Source organism: Rutilus rutilus, assembly GCF_951802725.1.
Source record: "Rutilus rutilus genome assembly, chromosome: 16".
NCBI classification, from domain to species: Eukaryota; Metazoa; Chordata; class Actinopteri; order Cypriniformes; family Leuciscidae; genus Rutilus; species Rutilus rutilus.
Genome location: NC_140224.1, coordinates 5,391,005 through 5,413,874, shown reverse-complemented (window position 1 = coordinate 5,413,874; position 22,870 = coordinate 5,391,005). Strand labels below are relative to the sequence as shown.

General features: G+C 40.6%; 1 protein-coding gene across 2 annotated transcripts; it reads left to right on the top strand.

The window, feature by feature from the left end:
* On the top strand, positions 1-22,844 carry prr12a (proline rich 12a). Of its 2 annotated transcripts, none has more exons than XM_084434774.1 (15): positions 1-880; positions 4,034-4,191; positions 6,954-7,115; positions 7,416-11,917; positions 12,108-12,293; positions 13,449-14,136; positions 14,309-14,799; positions 14,910-15,026; positions 15,535-15,668; positions 16,482-16,897; positions 17,423-17,542; positions 17,642-17,739; positions 18,748-18,879; positions 21,355-21,450; positions 21,537-22,844. In XM_084434774.1, exons 1-15 carry the CDS (start codon positions 798-800, stop codon positions 21,669-21,671), a joined length of 7,518 nt encoding a protein of 2,505 aa, XP_084290900.1. In that variant the 5' UTR covers positions 1-797; the 3' UTR covers positions 21,672-22,844. The 2 variants fall into 2 exon arrangements, with proteins under 2 accessions (XP_084290900.1, XP_084290899.1); XM_084434773.1 differs by having other exon boundaries at positions 17,420-17,542.
* Positions 22,845-22,870: the final 26 nt, after the last annotated feature.

Sequence of the window (22,870 nt, the reverse complement as noted above, 5' to 3'; positions counted from 1 at the left end):
AGAGAGGGGAGGGAGAAGGGAGAGAAACAGCCGCCTTCAAAAATGGCGTCTTCGAGGGAAAATGACTAATATTATGAAAACGCAGGCCTCGAGCTCGGCTTTCAAGTGAACTGTGCGGAATTACCACGCAGCGTCAGTTTTTTGTATGTCGTCGAAGTCGAATGCAACACAAAACTCGTGAAGGGAACGGGATTTACTGAAAATAATAGCAGCAACTCCATCTTATTTTGATGCGTCGACAGGGCTAACAGCTAGCTCACAACAACATTGTGGGTGGAATTTAAAGGCTGCATTTGATATTCCTCCGAATTCGCTCGCAATATAGTTGCATGCAATGTAGGAGTTGTTTAAAGGCCGATATGCCCCTTGCTTGGTTAATGCATATTTAATACAACTAAAGTAAGTGGAGAAAGGGGAGGAGAAACAAGGGAAAGGACGTATACGGTCATATGCGTCCATCGGTAATTTATCGGTAACCAGGTCAAACCGAATGATTCGCATCCCGTCAGGAGCATGGCATTACTTGGTCTGATTTTAAATGAGAAAAGACTGAAAAAGAGGTGAGTTATTTCGTTGGAGGTGGTCGGTGAACACCCCCTCTATCACGCACGCACTCATCTCCTCCCCTCCATTTCCCTCTCCCTTTTCAATATGCTATTTTTCACTCTTGTGGACTTAGTCGTCTCTCACCAGGAAGAATGATTAAAAACTGACAACAGGACCGCGATCTTGCCGTGCAAAAAATAGTTTTGCACCGAAATCGTTCGCTCGCATCCAGCCGCGCGTATTGCGAAGCAATGGATAGAAATTACCCGGGCGCTGGGTTCGGTGATTTGGGCGCCGGAGCCGGATGGAGCTACGAGAGATCAGCCAAAGCAAGGTAAGCATGCAGCCATGCTGAAAACACAGAATGGTGTACGCTGTTTGGCACTAAACAGACTGTGAAAACCTATGCATTTGCATCTGACTCTGACGATGCATTTGCGTAGGATGTCATAAGGTATTAGTGTAGCTATTGTTATTCAAATAAGCGAGGGATTGCGTCTTTGGAAATTCAAGTGTGATTGATGGAGTAATGTGCGGTTTGGGGAGGAGAGGGAAGAAAAAAGGTGGGGGGCGGGGTGAAGTCTGCCCGAACGATTTTATTACAGATCCCATCGTAGATTCATTTAGCAGCATCCCCAATCAATGAGGGGCTCGGGTCAAGTCTATTGAGAGCGGGGTCGCTAAAAAGAAGGCGAAGTACAGCGATCGGAGATGCTGCAGTTTACCTGCGCTCTTTAATTTGCAACATTGATTAAAAATACACCGTCTCAAAATCAAACGTTACAGTTGCAATGGAAATGCATGTGTATATTCATATCATATTGCTCTAACCGCGTGTTCAATAATGCCTCGTTGTTTTATAAATCGTGGAAACAATACTACGCGGCCTCTGATGATGAGGAGCCACAGTCAAACCTCCCATTCAGCTGACGTTAGCTAACCTCTTCTTGCTGTTGTCGCATGTGGGCCTACTATTGATTCGAGCTAGAAAATGTTATATAAAAATTGATCTTTACGTTAGGGCGGTGAAAATAAAGCAATCTATATCGTTTGTAAAGATATGCACACGCTAGCTCTCGCGCTCGTTCTTCGGAAGATGGGAGCGACCTGCGGTGCTAACGAGTTAGCATCCAATGCTATGCTTACTGTCACAGATTAGGACGTTAATTCCAGCCAACAAAAAACCATTGCATAAATAAAAAGGTTTATTTTGGGGAAAAAAAATAAAATAAAAATGGTATAATCACTAAGGCGTATCATTATTTTAATTTCAAAATAGTTTATTCGCATGATTGTTTTACATCGATAATGCCAAAGCATCACTACACAGATTACAGAGACAGAAAAGATACAAGCCAATAATGTTAATGAAAATTAAATAATTCACAATAGAACATGGTTAAAACTAAAAATATTATTGTACTAGAGGAGAGCAGGTATAGCTCAAATTAAGATATGAGATTTATCTGGTTTTGTTTTTATGTATAAATTATCTGTCCAGGTGCCTTACAGAAACTTGTTATCTTAATATACAAGTTCTGAATGAGATTCTAAGTGAAATTGCTGTGGTTTCTGCTAGATAAGGATATATATGGATAAGATAAGTGTGTTTCTACTGCCCCAAACATATAAATATTAGGGGTGCACCAATATTAAAAATAATCATACGTAATGGAAGATGTGGAAAAAATAAAATGTAAATGTTACAATTGAATTTAGGCATCAAAACATTTTAATAGTATTAAAAAAGCGGGATAACTATTATTATAATTTTTTTACCTGAAAAAAAAAAGCAAGCAATGAAAAACAACAGAAACCGTAATAAAGGCCACTTATTTAGTAATGCACTTAACACATTTTATTGCTATGATTTGCTTTTGACATAGATGTTCAGGTCTTTCAAAAGTAACCTGTTGTCTAATTAAGGCATATATACAATTGTGTTTTTCTTAACAGATTATTAGTTTTAAATGATTAATTATTCAAATGTATGAATTTTGTTCTAATTAGCAATTAGGTTTGTTAATTTCGATTATGGCAAAAATCATAATCACGATTATTTTTGGTTAGTGAAATCACTATTTAACACGATTGTTGGTGGGCGATATGATCAAGTCTTAATTTTAAAATATCATTGAAATTTCACAATTATCGATTCTTCAGCAAAAACTAATACTTGGTTAATAACTAATGTAAGAAAAAGGACCTCAAAAAGTAATTACATAAGACAAGTAAAACACTTGCTATACAATAAGAACAAATAATCTAATTACAAACAACAGACAAATAAATACAACAGAATGAAATACAAATTAAGCAAACAGTGTTTTAGGTTTTTCAGGAAGATGTAATAACAGTGGCATTCAGATAAGTAATAGCCCACAACAAAGAAAGTGAATAATCAAGTGTAAAATAACACTGCATAGGCTTACTGTACACATTAAATACAGATTAATCCTTATTAAAGCTTTTTAAGTTATTCAGTTAAGATCAGTGAGTGATTTTCCTTTGTCATTTCTTGTTTGATTATAATTAATAACAGACTGCTGCAGGTATATTAGGCTGCTGTCATTTTAAGAGATTGCATAATGCACAGTATAGTGTTACACGCTTTTTTTTTTTCTCTAATGTGTATGTTTACTTAACCCAAAATTTTTGTCATCATCTACTCACCCTCAAAATGTTCCTGTATGAGTTTCTTTCTTCTGTTGAACACAAAAGAAGATATTTTAAAGAATGATGGTAACCAGACAGTTGACGGTAACCATTTTTTTCCCTACTATGGAAGTCAATGGCTACTGTCAACTGTTTGATTACCAGCATTCTTCAAAATATCTTCTATTGTGTTCAACAGAAGAAAGAAACTCATACAGGTTTGGAACATGAGGGTGTGTAAATGATGACTTTTTGGGTGAACTATCCCTTTAAGACAACCGACTGTGTTTACAAGTGAATACTCTCTAAAAATGCATTTTGAGATTTTTGTGTGTATGCTTTGCCTATCTGCGTCCAGCTCCGACTTGGGGCGCACAGAAAGCCGCCTGGGGACCAGTGTCTCTTTTGCGGCTCAAAACGCTTTTAACACTGTTTAATATCAAACACGTCCCGCAGTTTAGCAACAGACAGCATTTATTTGGCGCGCCGCTTTGAAGGAAAGGAAGGTGCGTGGGACGGAATGCGGCAGCGCCACAATAATCGCTTGACCTTGATTTTCTTGTTTTTATTGTTGGGAAGCCAAAATCAAATTACAATTAATCGCACAACCATATTAGCAATTTAAGCAAACTTAATGGGAGTTGAATTAAAAGTTATATAACAGGAAAGTACCCTACCCTTTACAAAATTGCTTCCTAGTTATTGCTAGATATACTTGTTTAGGAATAGTGTACAAAGAGATTATTTGCTATTTATTTACTATGGTTTTAACCTTGTTTAAGTATCATTGTTTATTAATGCTAAAATCACTGGTGATTTCTGGTCTTGTCAGCTTGGTGTACGGCAGCTCTAGATCATCACACCCGGAGTCTGAACTTCTTCATCGCCAAGCCTATGCCACTCCCCATCCCCTGCAGGGTTATGCTACCAATCACCATCCTGGTGGATCTGGCCAGGGTGGGGCTTGGGGTGCAGCTGGAAGAAGCCTAGGTGAGTGACACTACTTTGACTCAATATCTCATTTGGGTTCATTGTATCATGTTGACATGTAAAGCTCTACAGCACATGTGGAAAATGGAATAGCTAAATTTTATTTATGATGTATGCTGATCATTTAATGATACAGTAATTGATATATGATAATTTCACAGTGTTTCCCACGGGATTTTGTGAAACTGTGGTGGGCGGACCTCGGACCCTCTAGGGGGGATCCAGAAGAACATTTTGTACAGTTTTAAAGTTAAATTCATAAATCTGGTGCACTTTGAGAGTTCAAAATTTAGATCTCCAACCCATATTTAGTGTGCAAATTAAACAAAGAAAAGTGTATGGACTCAAACCTCTTTTTAGTTTTGATAGTGTCTCAATCTACATTACAGTACATACTACTACTACTACTACTACTACTAATATTATTATAATATTATTCATATGACAGTAATATAGCCTAGGGCTGGGTGGTATATCGAGTTTGTACGATATATCGATATATTTTTTTGAAACAATATGCTATATATCGCCATTTAACCAAAAAATACCGAGATATGATTTTTTGGCCCATATCGCCCAGCCCTAATATAGCCTTTGTAAACTTTGTATAGATATTGTAAAACAAATGCACTGAAAAATAAATTAAACTTTCAGAATTAGTTTTTGTAATTTCTGTACATGCAAGAGATAAACCCCATGCAAGAGCTTTTATTTTGACGGGTAACCAAGTTTACAAATGCATCTCGTTACAAATCTAGTGAAATGCTGTAATCGCCAACTTTGCAAATGTGAAAATATTGTGTAACTGCGTTCCCAAATGCATGCTAAACTCAGCACATGCACAGAAAGAGTTCACTGCATTCATTCACTGTGAACTGAGATGCGGAGCTAAACGCATGAGTGAAGTGCGTACTTCTCTTTGCGCAGCACAAACAGTATTTTGATAAGGACACAAAGCCTTATCGCGCATTCGATTTTAATTAGTTTGACAGCAATGGTCCAAAACAGGACATTAAAGACCTTTTATGTTATTATGAGACGTTTAAATATCAATATCAAATAGTCAATGAATGGGAAGCACTGAAATCTATTTGTGGCGGTCAATGTTGATATTGTGGCTAAATCAATGTATGGGAAACGCTTTTATCAACTGATCACAATTGTTGATCACATCAAGGCCAGACATTGTTTTTACACGTGTATTTAAGTAGTTATTTTTTGATGGCTGTGATGTGAACACTCTTGCATAAGAGGGTGCACTGCATTCCTGAGGTTTTGAAGTGCAATGTGCCCAATAGTCTTTTTTATAGAGCTTATCACATTTTCTCTTCCTTGACTACCATGATTGGTTTGCAGCAAAGAATGCATTTGTCAATACAAGGCCTGTCACATACACAATACCAAATTTCAGTAGTCAATTCTAATATCATCCAAAAATACCAGCAAAATAATTTAAAAAGTGAAATATTCCTGTAATCAAATAGTTATTGAAAACAAGTAAATCAATGTAATAATAATAAATGGAAATAAAGTTGTAGGTTTTTTTGTTGTTGCATTTCTAAGGATTCTAACAGCAGGATCAAGTTTTCAATAAAAAAGTTATCACATGCAATGTACTTTTGACAGCTCCAGAACTTTCGTGAAAACTACAGATTATACTTCCGCTATTTTGTATCCCTGTCCACAGACGGTCGGATCGACAGAGGGTTATTACCAGGCAGTGCAAACACAATGTAAATAAAATATTCATTATGCAGTGTAACCGGTGCCATTGATATATAACGGGAGTTTTGGTGAGAGTCCAGAACTATTTTAATCACAATTAAAATGACAGATTGTTTTCATGTTACGAAAAGAAACCATGTGAAGTTGACCGTTTAGTCACTGGCTTGATTTACTGATGCATAACCAGCAAAAAACTATTTGGGGACAAAGAACATCTGATTGTACATGAATCATTCAGAAATCACTGATCACAGATAAGGCATTAGAATTAACATGGATACTTACATGTTGTGGCATTACTGTCGTGTTCATATCTTACAGTAAAAGTCTGTTTGTAAAGCTTGCACCGAAATTGCGACTGATTTACCAAAGAATCCACAGTGAAATATACCGAACAAACAAATAACTCTCTACTGAGACATCCACATAGTTGAAAATAATTAACCACTTTACTAGCATTAGGATCCATTGGAAGGTAATGTTATTTTTAGTTCAGTGATCCTGTATCTCTCTTCTCTCTTTCTCATCTCACTATTGTGTCAGCGGGCGGGGCCAAAGATGTAGAAAATGATGTAGAAGTAGGCATTGATTTGATTCTGCAGAGGCGGTCTTTCGTCATACTATCATGTCATAATGTGACAAAATCTGAAATGAGTCGTTTTCGGACCTTGGTTTCAGTAAAAGCTGTTTTTGGACTAACAAGGATGAGTACAATGAGTTCTTACATGTCAAAAGATCAAGAAAAAAATTATTTCTTGATCCATGTCCCCTTAAAGACCTAATTGACTGTGTTTACATCAATACCCTGCCGAAGTATTTTGACCAAGAAGTGAATTTGATCATGTGAAAAGATATGGGTACCAAATTTAGAGAGACTGGTATTGTTAGATTTTAATTTTTATTCTAGAATTTGCTGGGTATCAAAGGACCAGTACTTTTGATATCACCAATAAAAAGTATGTTTTTTTGTGTGTGTGGAAGTAATATATTTACCAAAATGTTATTATTACATCATTGTTTTTCCATGTTTCTCATAGGCCTTTCTGGACTTTTTGATGCTGGGCTCCACCACGCAAGTCCATCAGGCCCAGATCCATCGGTTATGAACCTTATATCTGCACTAGAGTCCCGGGGTCCACAGCCACCTCCCTCTGCCTCATCCCTCCTATCACAGTTTCGCACTCCATCATGGCAGACTGGTAAGCTGAGCTTACTGAGTTGTATGGGGTTTGCATGGGTGGTTCTTCTATTTGAATAATGTACAACAAACTGAAATAACATATTTGATCAAAATTACATCAAGAATGCACAGTCACTTCCTCGAGTATATGGTGGAAATTCTGGTAAACTGTAAGTGCAGTCATCCAGCATTGTCATCACTGTTGCTATAACAACGAATAAAAAATATGAATTTGCTCTCTTGTAATAACTCAGTGTTCATAGCCATTGTCTTAGCCTTAGCTTTTATCTTTTCTTTGTGTCTTTTCTCCACATTCTAGCCATGCACACACCTGCCCCTGCAGAGCTCTTCATCTCTGGTGCTCTTCCTGGATCTGGATCCTTTCCATCCTCTTCTGCTTTGTCTGCCTATCAACACCCAGCGTCATTCTCAGGGCGCTCCTTCCCTGGTGTGTCCTTACAGGACACGGCCACTTTCAGTCCTACCTCCAATGGCCTCCTGTCACCCCATGATCCTTTACTCCACATCAAGACGCCTTCTCAGTCGAGCCTGGGCTTTGACCGCCTGTTGTCATCACAGGGTGCAGCTGCGGCTTACCGTGGAAGTCATGATCCTTCTGTGAGTGGGGTCACATCTGCTCAAGCCTCCTCTGCAGCCTCAGTTTCTGCCCGCCATATACCGTCTCATCAGTTTAACTTGTTGTCCTCTCAACTTCAAGACCAGTCCTCCCAATTGTACAGTGCCTCTGTGTTTTCCTCTACCCCTGCTCCACCTCAGCCATCATCCCAAGAGCGGACAGTATCAAGACAAGACAGTGTAATTAAACACTACCAACGTCCCTCTCCGGCACAAGCACCCCCATCCACCCCTCACCCCCTGCAGCACTACCTCAGCTGTGGGGTATCAGGATATCAGCAAGCCACTCATTCTCGCCATGCTGGCCTCTCGTGCAGTCCTCTTGGTGAACACAGTCCTTCCTCAGATCATAAACCCTCCCCCAGGACTGAACAGTACAGACCAATAATCCAACCTTCTTATGGGTCCTCATCATCCACATCCTCTGGTGGTGCTGGAAAGGGGACAAAGAGCAGCTCCAGCAGTGGCTACTCCTCTTCTGGATCTGCATCCTCTTCCAGAACCCCCCACACACCACCCTCTGCCTCTTCTGCTTCATCCTCATCTTCATCCTCTTCCTCCTCCACTGCGTCTGCTAGTGCTCGTCAGTCTAATTCCATTCCAGCCTCCACTTCAGCCTCTGCATCCTCTCGGCAACAGCCACCAACTCAGACTGTACCTCCTCCACCCCAGTCACATTCCCAACCTTCCCAGAGCTCTTCTAACTCCACCCAGCAAACCCTTCCCAAGTCGTGCCTCTCGGGTTATGGATCCCCAGTGGCTCCAGTCAAGTCATCGAGTGGTCTAACTGGCCAGACCCCACCTCAACCTCAGTCTTTCTCTCCAAATCAGCCTCCCCCATCACACCTTTCCCAGTCATATGGGGGCTTCAGTTCTCCACAGACTCATGATCTTCCTTCAGCTAGGACCTCTGGAGTTGCTAAAGGATATGGGAATTTGGGAAGTCAATCGTTTTCAGCAGATTCAGTATATGGGACTGATTCAGGTTATGGGTCTCTGCCACCATCCCTAGGAGGTGCTGGAAGTCCATCAATGGGTTATGGTGCATCAGGACACTCTCCTGCCCTTCTACGGTCAGGAGCAAGTGGTGGAACAACTGGTGGTAGTAGTAGTGGAAGCAGCACAGGAACTGGAGGCAGTGGTAGCGTGGGAGGTGGAGGAAGTGGTGGTGGATCTTACCACATCCCTGATTCCAGCCCATCTCCATCTGGCAATTCTGGAATCATCCGCCCAGGTCTGCATTCTCCTGCACCTTCACGACCTGCTCAGTCGCCTGTTGGAGCAGGATCCAACAAATATTTATCGTCTGTTCTCTCACCTTCGTTTTTGCCTTCCCCACAAGGGTACCCAGACACAAGAGGACCTCGATCACAACCCTACCACTCATCTGTTCCTCCTAAAACAAAGTCTGATAACAGCATACTTGGTGTAACAGAGTCTAGGCCACAACAGGACGATGATGTTGATGATGATTTCCTCATCCAACACCTTCTTCAAGCCCAGAGTCCTACTCCTCAAGCATCACATCACCATACTCCTCAAAGCCATCATTCCTCACAGCCCACCCAGCAGCCTCCAGTCCTTCCAGCTCAGGATAAAAATAAGGGGCTTGATTATGAGATGAGCAAAAGCTCAGAAGAGCGGTACCACCTACAAAGTGTTATTCGAACACATAGTGCCACCTCTAATGCTGCCGTCACTGGCACCGGGAGTGGAGCTGGACTGGACAGTCAATTGGAGATGTCCCTAAAGAAACAGCACCAACAACAGCAACAGCAACAACATCAACAGCAGCATAAACAACAACAACAACAACATCAACAACAACCACAGCAGAAGAGCAACAGAACTGTAAGTGATGGAGGACGAGGGAGTTCAGAACAAACACATTCCCATCCTCACCATCATCATGATTCTTTGGGATCAGTGGTGCACTATGGACGGGGTGACCCGTATTCCCAACACTCCATTCCTCAACACTCCACCTCCCACCATCAACACACTCCACATACACCAACGCACCCACACCTACACTCTCACCCACACATGGATCTTCAGAAAAAGCCTCAAGATTCAGGAGATATGGCTTACATGCGTAAGACACCTGATGTGCAGCAACATCACCATCAGCATCAACAGACACATCAACAGCAAACTCAACATCATCAGTCGCATTCACAACATCAACAACAACCACAGCAGCAACAGCATCATTCTCAGTCACAGTCACTTATGGACTCTCCCACTGACCAGTCTCGCCAACCTTCTCATTTGCTGCAGTCTGTGCTGTCCCATACTCGCAGCAAAATAGACCCTCAGCAACAGCAGCATTCTGTAAGCCAGCAGGCCCTAATGGAAGCCACTGGGGGAGTTGTGTCATCAGAGACCCATTCCCAGTCTCAGACATCCCAGCTCCAACTCCAGCTTCAATCCCAAGCTTTGGAAGCAGCTGGTCACTATGGTCATGGTTCTCAGCAGCAAGACCAGAGCCGCCCTAAGTCTAACACAGTGTCTTCACTAGACATGCTAGAGCATTCCCTCTCTCGGACATCTAGCCAAGAGGGGGCAATGGTGGATGAGAGGACAGGGGGTGAAGGAAGCAGGGGGAATTCTGGAGCAGCAACAGCAGGAAGTGTAGAAAGACGCCAGTCACAGGAACAGCAAAGACTTTCATCTCACCACCCAACGCAGCACCATGCCTCGGAGTTACACTCATATCTTCCTGAGCCAGACATGAGTTTATCAACAACCTCACATGGACACCACCTATCCCACCATCACCACCAACAGCAACAAGCATCACAAGGTCCTCAACATCCTAACTCCCACCATCAACACCCTCACCCCTCCCATACTAATCAACAGAGCCATCATCATCTTCCTCAACAGGCCTCCTCTGCAGCTTCTCAGCAACAAGAGCAGTCTCATCCCTCTCATGCCTCCCAGATTCCTCAAGCCCAACTTGACCATCAAGGAGAGCCTCACTTTGACACCAGAAATCCAGCCGCAAAATCGAATCAAAACCAAAATCAAAGCCAACAGAGCCAGAGGTTTGTTCCTTTAACATCCATCTGCTTTCCCGATTCTCTTCTCCCAGATGAGGACCGCTCGTTCTTTCCTGGAATGGAGGATATGTTCTGCCCAGAGGAATACAAATCCAGTTGCTCAGGAGGAACTGGGCAGGGTCAAGATGGGGTTGCACCTGGCCAAACAGTGCAGGAAGGAATGGAAGGAATTAAAACTACACCTGGAGGAGGAGACAATACAGGTCCAAGTTATGATATGCTTGGCCATCATAGTGACCAGGGGTATGGCCAGTATTGCCATGATCTTTCAGAAACTGATAATGGAACCATGCATTTAGATCTTGACTCATTGAAGACTCATGAGCTCCCATCTACTGTCAACACAGAGCAGCTTGGACTAATCCAATCTCAGCCAGCCAGCCTTGGAATGGGGACAACTGGAACTGTCGGGGAAGGATCTGGTGCCAAAATAGGAAGTACTGGGGGATCTGGGTCTGGATCCGGGGGTCTTACCTCTCCAATTTTCTGTTCCTCTCGCCCAAAGAAGCTTCTGAAATCCAGTTCCTTCCATCTGTTGAAGGAGAGACCTGATCCAAACTCCTTGCCCAAGAAGAGCTATGCACAGGAGTATGAATTTGAGGATGATGAGGATAAGGCTGACGTCCCAGCTGACATTCGCCTCAACAGCCGAAGCCGACTTCCTGATCTGATACCAGACCTTGTGTCCAGTTGTCGCAAATCAAGTGGAGTGGGAGGGGGAACTTTAAGCCCTTTAATGGGTGATCTAGATTTTGGATACTCATCCCTTGGTCCCCCTCCTCAGTTGTTGCCACAGGATGGACCGAAAAAAAGAGGCAGAAAGCCCACAAAACCCAAACGAGATGGACCTCCAAGGCCACGTGGGCGACCACGTATACGCCCATTGCCAGAACCTCACCACTCTAGGGGTATGATGGGAGAGTACGGAACAGGATATGTTCCTGAAAGAGGCAGAGGCAGAGGAAGAGGCAGAGGCAGAGGTAGACGGGATGAATCCATGATGGACATGGAGATAGCCAATAAAGATCCAAATCAGATGTATCAGCAGCACATGCAACAGCAAATGCATCACCAATCACAACAGCAGACGCAGCATCAGGAGCCAATCAAACCCATCAAGGTAAGCTGTTAAAATTGAAACTTGTCTAAAATGACACTTACAACTTTGGTAGTCATTACAGATGAATAAATATATCAGTTATCAGAAATCATTTTTGTATAGCATTGTATAACATTGGATATTTAATTTTGTATGTTCATTTCATCACTTTCCAGGAGATTTTCTATAACGTCTTATCTTCCTCTTTTAGATTAAACTTCCTATTGGAAGCATGTCATCTTCTGATGCCTTGTTGCGGACAGACTCCTTATCAGGCACTGATCCGGCTCTCTCAGATGGTTCTCTTGGTTCCGCTCCTTCTTTGGGATTAAGCCCTGGGACACCTGGAGTGCCTGACATGAACAGACCTCAAGACAAGAAGTCCAGATCCCAAGAGGTATGCAAATATAGTAGGCCTGAAAAATCGAATTGTGATTTTTGTAGTTAAAATTGCGATTTTTAAAATACAATTTAAAAAAAAATTTACAATACAATTTACAATACAATTTAAAAAAAAAAGATAAAGAACACCAGGTTTGTTGTGCCTACTTAGGGCTGCACATTTTGGCCCAAAATGTTGTGCTTTTACATCAATATGACTAATAATAATAAATATGATTATGATTAGGGATGGCTGATATACTGGTAGATCTGATAAATCGGTAGAGATTTTGGACTATCGTCTCTATTGCGGTTACGCTCACGTCACGTGACGATGCTGTACTGCGCGGTCATGAAAGCTTATGGTTTACAATGCCATTTAAAAAAGTTTTTTTTTTTAAACCGGTTTAAAAATGTATTGTAAACCGTTGAAGCGGAATAAATAGCTAACGACAACTCATTTCAGTATGTTTGTGCAGAGAGACATGAAACTGCTGCTTAAAAGCGTGTGAGAAGTTTTTTAACACTTAAATTGGCTTGAACGGTTAAATACACATACCTATGTGTCAAAGTGAACATGTAGAGAGAGAAAACACAAAAGTACAATGGATCCGTGCAGTCGGTCTTAAAAGTATCAGCATCCAAATTGACCTGCTGTCAAAAAAAGAGAGCATGTCTCACTGCTCTTGACTGAATAACTTTTGTAACTGTAATACGAATAACTGTAATAAGAATGTATTTAACTATGTTGTGATATACATCGTTATCGTGAAATAAAATACGTTTTTTTATAAGATTAAGTAATTAAGATTACATACTATATGATTTTGGTCATATTGCCCACCCCTAATTATGATTATTATTAATAATTTTTACTATTTATTTTTACTAAATAGAAATATTAAACAAAATAAAAAAGATTACTATTGTAATACACTATTTAGTTTATAAAAAAATTAAAACCACAGTATTTAAAAATAAAAATAATAATATTTATTTAATCAAAAATCATAGTCTTTATGATTTCATTATTGCACTAAGGCAAATCGCAATTTCGGTTTTATTTTGATTAATCGTGCAGCCCTAGAATGTTGTGTAGATTCCACAGTAGTGTTTGTGAGCATATTTTTACATTTTAATCTAATCACAAATTTTGTCCTTTCATGTTTAGTTGGAAGATAAAGAGTCGGAGAAGACTGGCTTTGTTGCCTCATTTCTAGATTTTCTCAAGTCTGGAAAAAGGCCATCTGGAATGTCAACGGGCTCAGCTGACAGCGGTGGAAATGAAGATTCATCTCCTGGGAAAAGTGGAGGCATTCGCCCATTATCCCCTCAACCTCCACCCCCGCCAGCCGCTGCGGCTGTATCTGGATATGGAGATGGGGAAAGTGATGGGGGACTGTCTTTGGGTGGCTGTCCTAGCCCATGCAAGCGCTTGGATGAAGAGCTGAAAAGGAACCTTGAGACTTTGCCTTCCTTCTCATCCGATGAGGAGGACTCCGTTGGAAAGAACCAGGACCTGCAAAAGAGCATCTCCTCCGCTATCTCTGCTTTGTATGACACTCCTCAAATCACCTCAATGCAGCCTTCTTCACTTCCTCCACCCCCTCCTCCACCTCCTCCTGAACAACTTACACCAACACAGCAGCCACCCGACCTCAGCCCTCAACCACCAATGCATACACACCTTCCCTCACACGCCCATACCCACTCTATTGAGCCTGCAAGATTGCAAAAAGAAGAGCAGGAGGAAGAAATGGAAGAAAAAGAGAAGGATGTAGATGAGGTAGTGGAGCAAGACCTGGAAGAGAAGGAGAAAGTCCCAGACATGGAGCTGCCAAGTGTCCCAAAATTTGGAGGTGAGGATCATTTTTGGAAAGTGGTATGAATTAAGCAGCTTAGAAAACACCTCCACACACCTTTGCTTATTTAAAATAGGGCATTATTAAGACACAGTTGAACACTTGTTTGCTGTTGTATTGTTGAAACTATAGGTGGTTGAAAATTTAAGAGTACCCTTCTCTCTTGCAGACTCGCCTCAAGAAGCCATTGAAGCCCAGGCTCCCCCTTCTCTCCCACCAGTTTCCCCATCATCCCCTGCTCCCTCCTCCGCCTCCTCGCCATCACCTCTTCCTCCCCTCCCCCTCCCATCTCCCCCTCCTCCACAGGAGGACAATCCTTCCGCCTCTCAGAAATCTCCACCACAAGAGTCCTCACCTCCACCCAGTCCTGTGGCTTCCACTGTTCCTGTCCTCTCTCCTCCTCCTCCTCCTGTAGAGCCCACTCTATCCTCTAGCCCACCTTCTCCCAGTCCTCCTCCAGTACAGGAGTCCATTGCAGAGCCCGCCTCCCCTGAAGAGCCAGCTGTGCCTCAGATTCTACCGTTGCACTTGGCACAGAAACAGAGCGGTGCTGCCATTGTTGGAGAGACTGATGAGGATGAGAGTGAGAGTGGAGGCGAGGGCATTTTCAGAGAGAGGGATGAGTTTGTGGTGCGGATTGAGGACATCAAGTGTCTGAAGGTACGGCAATCTGTTTCTGTTTTTTTTTTTTTATGTATAATGCAAATGTGCAGAAATATAATGTGACAACTAGGTAGGTTTAATTTTGTGATAATCTCATCTCTCACTAGTTGGCCCTGCAGACAGGACGAGAGCCCCCTCCAATTTGGCGTGTACAGAAAGCTTTGCTGCAGAAGTTTTCCCCTGAGATTAAGGATGGACAGAGACAGTTTTGTGCCACTAGTAATGTGAGTCATGACCCATCACATCATTTGTAGAAAGCAGCACACTAATTTTCAGCCATTTCTACTTTGTTTACTACATCTGATTATGATTCTTATATATTAGTGCTGTTTACCATGGCACTGTTATTATTACTTGTATTTAGCCAAGGTTTTTAGAAATATCACTTTCAATTTTTATCGGATAAAACAGGCTAAATAATCCCATTCACCTGCATAACACCCTATTAAACTACTACTCAAACTAATTTAGTAACTGCAAAGCACCATCATGGCAACCTTTCAGAACAACTTAGAATTGTGGCAGTAAGCATCACTTTTTCATCAGAAATTGTAAAAATCAATTGAAGGGAAAGTATGCATAATTGCATATTGAATAGTACAATATTCATCAGCACATTAAGTTATGGGTGATTCTGTTTTGTATAAGCTGCATTTTAAGTTGTGTCACTATGTTTCTAAATTTTGTCTGTTCTTTTGTCCCCTTCTCCCTTATTTCTCTACTTCCTCCTAGTATCTTGGTTTCTTTGGGGATGCTAAAAAGCGCTACCAGCGGCTGTATGTGAAGTTTCTGGAAAACATCAACAAAAAAGACTACGTGAGGGTCTGTTCCTGTAAGCCCTGGCACAGACCTTCTGTCAACCTGAGGTATTTTGACCCCTTTATCTGTCTTGCTGCCCAGTCAAGTCAATGACTTCACAGACAAGTGTGAAGGCATCTCCTAAGGAAACTTGTTTCAGACAGAGTACCTAGGTACAAAAGCATCATGTTTAGTGATCTAGAAGAGATTCAAATAAGCTTTATTCATATTGAGTGACTTAACTCCTTTCAGCTAATCCTTCAACACTAGTATTTACATTTTTTCCACCAGTTCTTTAACTTCACTCACAAGATTGTGAGATGTCATAGACGCATACTAGACACATATATCTCATAAGATGAAGTCATTGTTAGTTGACAGGATATTACGCAAACATTACATTTGCATGTGCCTTGTTGCATTTTTCAGGTTTCGCACACATCTACACATGTCAGTATAAAAGTTGCAGTGTAAAGGGCTGTTTACAAAAGGACAATAACTATAAAGTTTTAATTCTATGAGAGGAGGAAAGTCCACACTACTATAACAGTAACGCAGTGGTACAATATCATTGGGATCACCTTTAGAAGGATTTCAAATCTAGCTGATGAACGATAAAATCATTGCTAGCCAATCAAAATCCACCCGACTTGAGCATTTAAAGCTACAGACGCCATCACTGCAGTGGATGCTTAATGCTAATATAGTTGTAATAGTTAACAGCCCTTAACAGTTACATTATTTACTAGGGTAGGGTATTTAACATGTTTTGTGGTGCACTGTTGACCTGCTTAAAAATGGTGTCATAATGATCTAGATCACAGCAGGTCATTTCAATGTGGCATGTTTTTGCAACCATCCTGTTGTTTTTTGCTATTTAGGAGGCAGTCTCAACCAGTCCCGAAGTTAGCCCCGCCCCCCAATAACCAGACTCCTTTAGAGAGGGTTGAGAAAGACAGAGAGAAGATAAAGGAACCACGTGAAAGCAGAGAGAAAAACAACATTCGGCCAAAAGAACTGCGGGACAGAGAAAAATTGCTTAAAACCAGGGAAGAAAAGAAAGAGAGGGAAAAAGAGAAAAAAGCTTCACCTCCGCCGCCTTCGAAACCTGAGAAACGGGCAGCGTTGACAGAACGAGGGAAGGTGAAGGAGGAGAAGAGGAGCGCTGGACAGGAGAGGAAGACTGAACGCTCTGCTAAGCCTCAGCCAGCAAAGCCTCCGCCCAAGAAGCGCAGGAAGTGGCTGAAGGAAGTGCCCTCATCATCAGAATCAGACTCCTCAGCAAGCGAGGATGAAAGTGAGTATACATTGAGTAAACGTGTATGGCATGCATTAGCCGAAATGTGCAGCGTATGTTTCTAACGTGACACATTAACAATCACAATCGTTTTCTTGAGTCTGTTTTTTTATTTATGCACACAAATTTGTAATTTGTAATAAAAATGATAAAATCAAAAATATAAATACTATAAACTTGGATAAAACTAACTCTATCACAAATCATATCGCTTACATCGACGATACATATCGTCACGTTTTTATATTGCGGTATAACAATGTATCGTTACACCCCTATTATTAAAGGTATGTCATACATCATGTTTAACTCTAAAATCAAAAGAAAAAAAATAGGAAATGATATTTTATTTAGAAAAGAAAAGCCTATAAATTGTAACATTAAGATTTTTTTTTTTGCATTGTGACATTATTCAAATGCAAAATAACCATTTTTAGACGTAACAAATGAGGACATGTGACATAAATTAGGAGGCAATGTACAGTTATGATAGTGAATATATGTTGACATGTCTCTGTCCAGCAGTGTCAGTAAAAGCTGGCCTGAACACACGTGGAATGCGTGAGATGTACCGGAGCTACGTGGAGATGCTGGTCAGTACGGCACTCGACCCGGACATGATTCAGGCTCTAGAGGACACAGAAGGTAAATTAATATGATTACCTCCCAGAAAAACTGCTGCGCTGTCGTTTTCAAAACATGAGATGAAATTCACCCTTCTCCTTATGTTATTGGCCGTTTCAGATGAGCTGTATCTTCCTCCAATGCGCAAGATCGACAGCCTTCTCAGTGAGCAGAAGAGGAAGCTTTTGAAAAGAGTCAATATGAACGCCCAGCACCAGGTAATTCACCTTTGTATTTGTGCTTGCTTGATTCTTTTATTTGATCGCTTCGGTAGTCTTTCATGCCCCTTAGACACAGGCCTCATCAAGGACTTTCAAACAATGCTTCCAACACCAATTTTCTTCAAGGACTTCATACAATAGGTTTTTCTTAAATGACTTTTTATTTCTCACATTCTTTTCATCCTTTATAGAACATAAACAGGATATAATATACAAAAATAATTCAGACTAAGGGTAGAATATAAATGTTAGAAATAGAAAAGGTTAGGGTAGAAAATAAATATAAAAGTAAAATGTCTACATAATGTGCTTGCATATTAATTCCTATAATACAAATGAAACAAATACAGCCTGTAGGTGGCAGTCTTGTAATGACATGATGAGAAACTGGAAAACTCCTAAAATAATAGGATTCTACTGCTAATTCATTATGCTGAATAACTTGCCTTTTAGAAATGACTGTTTAGAGACTTTATTCCTTTGGTTTAGTCACTGTTTGCATTATGTATAGCACGTTGCTGCTGTATTTTGAAAGCAGAAAGAGACTCGCATTTTATAATTCCAGAAATAAAATCTTAAATGTGCAAAAACTGCACTGTAAAGCATTAAACTCACCTGACTCTGAACAGAGCTTGAGCCCTGAAGCATCTACAGAATAAAATACTCGTTTACGTTGGGCAGTCTGTGACGTACTGTGATTGGATTTCAATCATCCACGTTGTGTTACTGTAATTCTGAGTTCTTTGAGGTTAACCCGCTTAAACACCAGGTGCAGGGGAATATGAGACTTTAAATACTTTTTCCAAAACATATATTTGTTTCTTGTGCGTTTAAAACACCTACACATTCTCTTTAAACTTCAAGCTCTCTTCTACAAAACAAGCCCATTTTCCAGGTATTCCAGAACTGACATTTCTGAAAGCTAAATTCAAGCACTTTAAGTATCTTGTGTGAACCCCGTAAAACCCACTCTTCTCTGAATGTCCCTCTGTTCCTGCTCCACAGGAAGCTCTTCACACGTTCCCTCAGATTACGGCGGAGCCCCTGGACTCGGGTGCGGTGAGGGTCAGACTGAGTGGGGAATGCTACAACCGCAAAACACTGAACCGCATCAAAAAGAGTGTTTCCAAACCACAGGTGATTCTTTCACTGTGAACACTCCCCCTTTTTAAATTGAATTAATAGAGCTGTCAATTTGTGTGTGTGTAGATAGATAGATAGATAGATAGATAGATAGATAGATAGATGGATAGAATAATATACCATTCAAAATTTAGATTTTTTAAAATTAACTAATTAATGCTTCCTTTTTTTAGCAAGGAGGGATTAAGTTTTTATTGTACATTTGTCCATTTTTAATGTTAGATCTTTTTAATAAAGAATCCTGAAAAAAATGCATCACAGTTTCAACAAAAATATGAAGCAGCACAACGGTTTTCAACATTGATTATAATAAGAAATGTTTCTTGAGCATCAAATCATCATATTAGAATGATTTCTGAAGGATCATGTGACACTGAAGACTGGAGTGATGATGCTGAAAATTCAGCTTTGCATCACAGGAATAAATAACATTTTTAAATATATTGAAAAAGAAATCAAGTTATTTTAACAGTAATAATATCTCACAATATTCCATTCCAAAGGGAATCTTCTGAACTCCCTGAAACGCCTCGATTGTAGTGTTGAGTTTTCTTCTGGAAACGAACATATGTCATTTAAATAATTCCCAAGGAAATGTCTTTATTCTCCAAAACAAAGGGGCGGGGCCTGGTTGAGTTAGTTAGTAGTGTGTTTAAACTTGCGGCTATGAAGGGCGTGACATTCCCAAACACGCTCGAAGCGCTTGACCAATCACAACACACTGATCCATTCGACTAATTAGAGCACAGTGTGCTTTTCGGAAGAAGGGGCTTTATAGAGAACTAAACGGAGCGTTACTGACAGACTGGGAAGAGAGGAGCTGCAACAATGGAGAATATGTGAAAAATTGTGTTTTTGAACATTCAAGCATTAAAACCTATTCTAGCAGAGCCCGAAAACAAAATCAAGACTTTATAAAAGGGTGTAATATGGCCTCTTTAACACTTTAAATCCATTGGCAGTAGGGCTGCTCGGTTTGGGGAAAATGTCATATTGCGATTATTGAGGTCAATATTGCGATTGCCATTGCGATATGCGATTGCGATATAATAAACAAATGGTTTCATGAGTCAACTTGCTTGGTTCTCAAGGAAAATGCGAACACAGAGTAGTGATAGTGCTGAAATGTGTATTTCTCAACTCAAACTTACAACAACAAGTTTTTTCAAATTAAAATGATATTTTTTCAAAATTAAATAATGACATCTCTGCATTACTGCAAACTTGTTATTGTCTCAATAGTACAATAGTATAAAATAAATAGAACAATAAATAAGAACATTTGGTGTAAGTGTATTGTGATTGTCAAAGCATTTGTTAACTAAACAGAACTTGGTCAAGTTTAGTGACAACATGTTACAGTGTTTACATGGTACAATGACTTGTTGGCTACTGTTTTTATTATTGCTTGACACAAATTTCACGATTTCGATTTGATTCCGAACTTGATTCAATATTGATTCATTTGGATAAATATTAGGTAGGCTAACAGTAGATGCATGTTCATTTTTGCATTTGCATTTTTAATGTTTAAATATATTGTGGTTTTTACTAGGCTATAATAACAACGTTACAATATTTTAATAAGTAAAAATATAAAAAATATTTAATATAGTGCACATATTTAGCAAAATACTCCTCTCTTTATATCATTTTTCTAGCCAACTGACGTGCTATCATCAAATGGCTTTCCTGAGGTCAATGTAACGTTATGTGACACATTGTTCTCCAGCTGTTTTATTGATTGATATTATGAACGAGGCATAAACATTTCGGCAAGTTGTACTGTATCTTTCAACACACCTATTGTTCATTCGTGCTTATTTACTATTAACTAGATAAAGAGTAGGCTAAGAGATGTTCGGTTTACAACCACGGTCTGTCACGTCACATTTACAAGCGCCAAAACGCTATTGTTTGAATTTCGTAATAAAATTGACAGAATCTGAGAGCTGAGAATTAGTTTCATATCAAGAGTAACCTGGATGTCTAGTCTGTCGGTGTCAGTGTCCTCTTTGCTGCTCTTTGAGAAAATGGATGTGTGGCGTGAGAGCGTGTGAAAAGTGTCAATTGCGTGAGTCTCACGCTGAATGAGTGAGAGTTGGCAGCCCTGCTCTCTCTGCTCAGTGTCGGTTATCTTATAGCCAAAATATGGCCATATAACAGAGGTGGAGGTTTTCTGTCTTCTCGGCGTCCATCTTCACCTGTTCTCCGCGCTAAACACTGGGAAAACTCACGACGTGAGCATACGCGCCACACGTGCCACTGCCTACTGAAACTGACTGGTCGTTTTATTTGCGGTGTAGAAAATGGGCAACCAGTCGCACTATAATCGCACAGGCTTGACATCGCGATTGCGATATGATTAATCGTGCAGCACTAACTGGCAGCCTTCATAACCAATAGGAACAATGTAGAAACTGTAATAGAATTCAGATTCTAACATGTCACCATCCCTGTCTCCTCCAGGACCTCAAGTTGTCAACAGACACATGTCGAATCTACAGTCTCTACCACTCACTGCATCATTATAAATATCATACCTTCTTACACTGCAAGAAAGAGGTAAGAACTACATTTCCCAAAAGCAGCTGGAGTAAACAAACGCATACGTGAGCGCACTATTAAAACCCTCCCGTCTTTTCTTGCAGACGAACACTATAGAGCAGGCTTCAGAAGATCCTGGACAAGAGGAGGTTGTTCAGCAGTGCATGGCCAATCAGAGCTGGCTGGAGACGCTCTTCAACTCCTTCTTAGAGCTGATGGCCCTCAGCACCAAAGCTTGAGAGGGAGGGGCAAATCGAGGAGGCCTCAATGTACAAAGAAGCTGGATTTACTGTTGCCTAGCTCCCCTTCCCTCCTCTTCGGCTTTACAGAAATTCTCTTTTAAACGGCTCTTACGCAGCGGCGACAGAAGAGGACCGGGCGATGACGATAACCAATAACTCGATTAACTCTTCACAAACGTCACCGAGGCCGCGGACCCCGGTGCAGGATCCCTCCTGAGACCTCGGACGAACGGATATGACTAAACTGAGAGCGCCTGAAATGGGCTGACCTTACTGAATTCACTGAATCCCAAGGAAACGGTACACAGAACCGAGGAATATACTGTGTGGAGTCTTTATACTTTTTGAATTGACTGATTCACCGTGGGAAATAACTGACAGGAGGAGTTCGCTTCGTGTCGACACTAGGAGCAAGTCTGTTACTGAATTTTACACAAATAATTTTTTAAGACTATAGCGGTTTTATTCTGGCTTTTTTTTCCTGAAACGAGAGCGAGAGAGAGTGAAGGTTCTGTTTTATAAACGAGTGCGGATCGGAAAGCGGACATGGGAAGATGCGTGCAACGACATGTGATGACATTCAACGCTTTAGTCTACACGCGTGAAACAAGTGAGCTAAAGTAATGCATTTTTATTATTTATAAAGACATTTTTAACAGGACTTCGCACATACTATACAAACAAGTAATGCTTCATAACGGTTAAAATAATGTTTGTTCAGATGTTATAAATGGATCTTATTGCCACATTCTGAGCTGTCTTCCTTTTTGCTCATCGAAGGTGGGTGGATACAATGGAAAATGTCTTATCGTTTTTATCTGTTACGGAAGAGAAAAAGAAAGAACAAACTATTTCAAGCTACGCAAACGGTATTATTGCAGTGCATTCTACAGAAGAAAAAAAATCAAATGGCGTTGAAAGTGAGAGTGAAGCATCTGATTCCCATTAGGGAGGGATTATGTATTAGTACTATTTAAAATGGAAATTTGTTTTTATTTGTTTGTCTTTTGTCTGTATTCTGAGTATTATTTTGGAACAATCTAATACTGTGCTTCTTTCAAAAGTAAAGCCTTTGTGTAAATATTGTACAGCTCTTGACAAAAATCCCCCGGTTCTTCTGTACATGGACTATCCCTGTATTTGACAAACAAATAAAACCGTCAACAACTACTTTGTCTCAAATAAAATATCCTTTT

What these genes read in the sequence shown, in the direction of transcription:
- prr12a (XM_084434773.1), top strand. Translation starts at nt 798, where the DNA reads ATGGATAGAAATTACCCGGGCGCTGGGTTCGGTGATTTGGGCGCCGGA. An exon ending in GGCTCTAGAGGACACAGAAG is followed by an intron (nt 17,543 to 17,641) that starts GTAAATTAATAT and finishes TGGCCGTTTCAG; the next exon opens with ATGAGCTGTATCTTCCTCCA. An exon ending in AGAGTGTTTCCAAACCACAG is followed by an intron (nt 18,880 to 21,354) that starts GTGATTCTTTCA and finishes TGTCTCCTCCAG; the next exon opens with GACCTCAAGTTGTCAACAGA.